Here is a 5,521-nt window from a genome sequence, read left to right as displayed (position 1 = left end):
CGTCAGTCCGGAATTAGTTTCATTCAAATCATGCAAACTAGAGTCCAAAACAAGATGAAAAGCGTTAGAAAAAGTAGATACGTTGGAAACGTATTATGTCCATCCGCCGCTCCAAGGACAGCACCTCCAGGGGCATCGCCGCACGCCCACCACGCGGAGACGGGCGGTCGGTCGCTGCCCGCCAGGATCTCCTTCCTGGCAGGGCCTCCTCGGCGCCGCCACCTCCATGACAGAGCGCTCGCGTCGCTGCCACCCACTAGCACCAACGCACCAAACCAAAGGAGTTAATTTAGCCACTCCTAGTCGACTAGCCAAGCCAAGTCGAGGGAGCACCATGATCTCTTCTATCAAGAATTCTACTAGCATTCATCACCAGAGAACACATCACCAATGTCGTCCCCAAAGAGGGAGATGGTACCTAGAGCATGAAACACGTGACAGGATCCAGTACCTTGCCCTTGGAGTGAAACATGACACATGACAAGAGTAGAAACAACTATGTTTCCTGTCATTTTCAGATTGTTCTCATATACTCCATAGAAAGAGAGAAAATATACTAATGTGTATTTGCTTCCACTTTAGCTGCTTGTAAATCATCTGAAAATAGTTTTTGGGCCAATCGATTTTCGCAGGAAGGAAGCAGCCGTTGGCTCGCTGGATAAGCCTTATGGGTTAGGCGACCCCATTATCTATGTTAGGGTGTGTGTGTGTGTGTGTGTGTGTGTGTGTTGGGGGGGGGCAGGTTAACCGGAAAATCTTGTTCATGGTTAGGGATGGCGATTGCGGAGGGCGGGGCGGCAAGGCTGACGCGGGAGTGGTGCTGGCCCTGGGCGGCAGCGATAGAGTTAGGACGGTTGTAGATCGACGGTTCGAGGTAGAAGATGCACAATCAAAACCTCGGACGATCTAGCCATCCATCTTGTGTTCGACGGCTCACAACAATTCATCTGGTCCGAATTGGGTTTTTAGTCACTCGACATATAGCCAGTCTTAGTTTTTTGCATGGTAATACGTGTCTCACTCATACCATAAAGAACAAGTCATGTAAAGATCAACATGACAAAACTAACAAGACAAAAGAACGTCTCTGAGCATGACACCAACGTCCGTCACCTATCTCCGGCACCACCATAGCAGCCACAAAAAAATGATGGATCACCTCCTCACCCGAGCTCGAGCGGCTTCATCGCTAATATGCAGCTTTGCGGACCTCCAAGGTGACTCACCAAAAGGTGAAGCCATTGTCGTTGAACAAATCAGACCGGGGCAACACCCCAGACACGCCATCGAACTCCAGATCTGACACCCACCACGACTAGACACCGAAGGAGGAAATCATACCTGACAACCATCAATCATGAACCCAACACACGTTCCGTCTTTCAGATGTCGTCCATGCAGACCACAATCTGCATCCGCTCTTGGACTACCTCTCAAGCTCCATGTCGACGCTGGAGCAAATGCCGTCGCAAACGACGGAGCCCGAGGACACAAGTTCACCACAAGGATGTCGTCGCCGCCACGATATCCCCGCTTGAACAGACTGGTTCTCAAATCCATCATCGACCATAGAGACGATCGCCTCCCCAGAGAAAAATCCGAACCTTCTTTATTCAGCATCGCCGTCGGCCCGTCGCCGCCGCCGAAGCCAAGACGTCGGACGATCCAAAAACCTAATCTACTAGGGCTCTAAAACCTAAAGGTAAAACAATCCGCACACACGGGATCCGGCGACCCCCCTCACCGTCGACGACTAAGAGGTCGTCAGCGGAGGGGAGCCGCCGGAAAACGGCGCCGGAAGGTTGACTCTCTTGACGGCGGCTAGGGTTGTTGTCGCTAGCCAAAGAGGAAACATGCCTTTCTACTGAACCCTAGCCGTATCTTTTTTGCTTCACCTTGTTGCGTAGGATACAAGTGTACACTACCAAAGCATGTCTATGTTGCAGCCATGGGACTGATAAAACTATACCAGTACTGTTTCAATCCAAATTAATTGGCACAGCTTTAGTATAATTTATACTTTTGGATGGAGGGTGTGGTATTTTTTTTTGCTTCACCTTTTACAATATCAACAACATATGTATCACTCCACAGGATCAGAGATTTCTATGACGGAGCAAGAGATCAGATGGATCTGACGAGAGCCTGATGAATCGATGCCGTTGGACCGTTTCCGCACCAGCACATTAATTCGGACCGCTCGATCAGGATTCCCCGTTCTTACTTTTTATCCCCATCATCCTTCGCGTCCGCGACACGTAGAGGTCCCGTGGCTTGACGACGCCGGGGATGTGGCCGATGAGCGACATGAACGGCAGCTCCGACACCGCGTCGCGGCGGCCGAGCGTGACGGTGATGGCGGCCTTCGAGGCCTTGTATCGGTGCAGCTTATGCTCCGGGCCGTCAGACCTGAGCAGCAGACGCAGGTTCCGGGACACCACCATGGCGTGCCGCTGCGCCAGGTACCCCTGCTTCGCCTCCGGCACGTCGGTGATGTCGCCGATGGCGAACACGTTCTTGAGCCTGCCCACGCGCAGGTGCTCGTCCACCACCAGCCTGCCGTCGGCGCCAATGTATTCCCCGAGGAACGTGCCCCTCAGCCACCCGGACGCGACGGGCCGGCCCGTGCACACGAAGTGGCAGTCGGCGGACACCGTCTCCCCGGCGGACGTCGTGAAGTCGCGCTGTCCTTCGTGACCGTCGCCGCTGCCGGCGAGATCGACGTCGATGGTCTGGTCCAGCAGCACGGTGACGTTCTTGGACCGGAGCCACTCGAGCGCCTTGGCCGACGCGCGGGGGCTCATCACCATGAGCAGCCGAGGCCCGCCGTGGACGAGGGTGACGCGCTTGTCGGGGCTGTCCATGATGATCTCCGCCGCGAGCTCGACCCCGATGGGCCCGCCGCCGATGATGAGCACGGAGCTCGCGGCGGCGATCCGGTCCTTGTCGCGGTGGAACATCTCGAGTCGCTCGGGGCGGCTCTGGGGGCGGGTGCAGGTGCGGCCCGTGGCGATGACCAGGAAGTCGTAGCCGACGGTGCGACCGATGGAGGTGAGAACAACGGAGTCATCGACGCCGACCGCCTTGGCCGTCACCACCTTGGCGTCGGTGAGGTAGTCCGCGTGCGGGATCACGGTGCGCTCCACCACCGTCGGCTCCACCTTGGCGCGCACGTTCGCCCACGGGATCTCGAAGTACTCCTTCCTGCATGGGTCCATCCATGGCGTATCACAAAATCAATAACAACCGATCAACCAATGTCGCGATTAATGGCGGGCGTGCGTGCGTACGGGTCGATGAGTACCACGTCGGCGTGGTTTTGGAGCGTCTTGGCGAGGAGGGCGCCGGCGATGCCACCGCCGACAATGACGACGCGGTCGCCGTCGCACCGCAGCATGGCTGCAGGTGCACGGAACGAGCCCTGGTTGGGACACCAAGAGAGGTGCCTGTGCACGCGAGGGTCGATCGAAGCCGGTCGGACGTCGACACGGCCGGTGGCAAAACCGAGCTGGGCCCCTCAGGATATGGACCCCACCTGTCAATGAGCTAGCTAACCTGCAGGGATATAATTGTTTGCCAAAAAAAACTTGATTTCCCAAAATAGGAGTAGTTCTATTTCCCGCCTAGCCACAAAATAGCTCATTTTGGAAGTCCGGCGATAACGGGACGTTTGCCAAATCTTCGGACTCAATATATCCATATTCGAAGTAGACGACAATGATTTAAGGTGCTGTGACGCCCCGAGACCGATATGCCAGGTGTCCGCCAGTTATTCACTGTTGTTGCCTTGTCATTTGTTTGCGTGTTGCATCTTATCATGTTATCATGTGCATTGCATCATCATGTTTTAAAACTTGCATCCGTCCGGGTTCCCCCAGTTCTGTCCGTTGTCCGTTCTGAGTTCAACCACACTTGCACGCGCCCGCGGCATGTCCAAAATATTATTTTTTAAACGGCCGGAAAATGTTCTTCGAATGGGTTGAAAGTTGGTGTGCGGTCTTATTTTAGTGTAGATAGACCGCCGTCAAGTTTCATCGCATTCGGAGTTCGTTTGATAGCCCAACCGTTAAACTATAGCAGCAGTATAGCCTGTCACACGTCGGACGTTTTTCGGTCTCTGGAAACAGCCGTCGGACCTCCCTCTCTTCTCTTCTCTCAGCTCGAGACCGTCTACACGGCTCACTACCACTCACCGTCAGGCCCTACCTAAACTCTCTTGTCAGCCCGCAGCCCTCCTCGCGCGCGTCCGAAAATTGTCCCGGACCGACCCTGACAGTCGTCACCGTTGGATCTAGATCATCCCCAAACGTCTACAAAACATCACCGTTTTTCTATTCGGACTCCCTAACTATTTTTTTGCGACCGTCCGATTGCGATCGTAGGGACATTATAGCCCCTATCCAATTCCTAGCTGCTATTTATAGCAGATGAAACCCTACCTAAACTAGCCAAATCCTAACTTCTAGGCACTTGTCCTTGCCGCCGCCGCCGCACTTATTCCCCAAATCCCCATCGGGATCTCACCCACAGCCAACCTCAAACCTCCCCTGGTATCCTCCTCGTTGTCCCATCGAACCAATCCCACCACTCCAGCTCCTCCCGATCCGTCGAGCGCCACCGCAGCAACAGCAACCGAGCCCCCCTGCTCCTGTCTCCTCCTCGTCGTCCAGCAGCAGCAGCGGAGCTGTCGCCAGGCCAGCCCCTCGTGCCCCTCTCCTTTTTCCTTTCTCCATGGCGTCATCTCCTCCCTCTCTCTCTCTCTCTAATACCCGCCATGGCCGTCCTCGCAGGTTACCGAGCTCCAAGCACGCCGCCTCGATGCATGGACGCCACCCTTCAGGGCTCGTCTTTGACTAGTCCGAGCACAGGAACAACGCTCGTCCCCGTCTTCCTGGTCTCCTCCGCGTCGCGCTACATCCCTCTGTCAGGAGCAGACAGAGGAGGACGAGCCCTTGCCTACCTCGCCGGAGAGATCCATCCCCGCACCCAGACCCGCCAGATCCCGCCGTCCATGCACCTCCTTGTCGTCCCCTCGCCTGAAGTCGCCGCGCCATGCCTCTCTGCCTCTCCTCTGTTTCTTTCGAAGGAGGTAGACGACGCATCTAGCCGCCTCCGTTGACCGCGCTCGTCCCTGCCTCGATCCAGTGGGATCAGCAGGGGCACGATCGATCCAATACCCGAGTGGGCCGGCCTGCCAGCTGAAGGAAATATGCCCTGGAGGCAATAATAAAGTTATTATTTATTTCCTTATTTCATGATAAATGTTTATTATTCATGCTAGAATTATATTAACCGGAAACATAATACATATGTGAATACATAGACAAACACAGTGTCACTAGTATGCCTCTACTTGACTAGCTCGTTAATCAAAGATGGTTATGTTTCCTAACCATAGACAAAGAGTTGTTATTTGATTAATGGGATCACATCATTAGGCAAATGATGTGATTGACATGACCCATTCCATTAGCTTAGCACCCGATCGTTTAGTATGTTGATATTGCTTTCTTCATGACTT

General features: G+C 54.4%; 1 protein-coding gene across 1 annotated transcript; it reads right to left on the bottom strand.

Annotated features, from left to right (window-relative positions):
• Positions 1-1,955: 1,955 nt before the first annotated feature.
• LOC123082118 (ferroptosis suppressor protein 1) lies at positions 1,956-3,537 on the bottom strand. Its single transcript, XM_044504529.1, has 2 exons — positions 3,291-3,537; positions 1,956-3,204 (listed from the first exon to the last, which is right to left on the bottom strand). Exons 1-2 carry the CDS (start codon positions 3,395-3,397, stop codon positions 2,205-2,207), a joined length of 1,107 nt encoding a protein of 368 aa, XP_044360464.1. The 5' UTR covers positions 3,398-3,537; the 3' UTR covers positions 1,956-2,204.
• Positions 3,538-5,521: the final 1,984 nt, after the last annotated feature.

This window comes from Triticum aestivum, chromosome 4A, assembly GCF_018294505.1.
Source record: "Triticum aestivum cultivar Chinese Spring chromosome 4A, IWGSC CS RefSeq v2.1, whole genome shotgun sequence".
Classification (NCBI taxonomy): domain Eukaryota; kingdom Viridiplantae; phylum Streptophyta; class Magnoliopsida; order Poales; family Poaceae; genus Triticum; species Triticum aestivum.
Note: the sequence above shows the minus strand (reverse complement) of the source record. Positions and strands in the feature narration are given on the sequence as shown.

Bases quoted from the DNA above. Each gene is read 5' to 3' on its own strand.
- LOC123082118 (XM_044504529.1), bottom strand. From the start codon at position 3,397: ATGCTGCGGTGCGACGGCGACCGCGTCGTCATTGTCGGCGGTGGCATC. The intron at 3,205-3,290 runs GTACGCACGCAC...GGACCCATGCAG, and splicing joins GACGTGGTACTCATCGACCC to GAAGGAGTACTTCGAGATCC.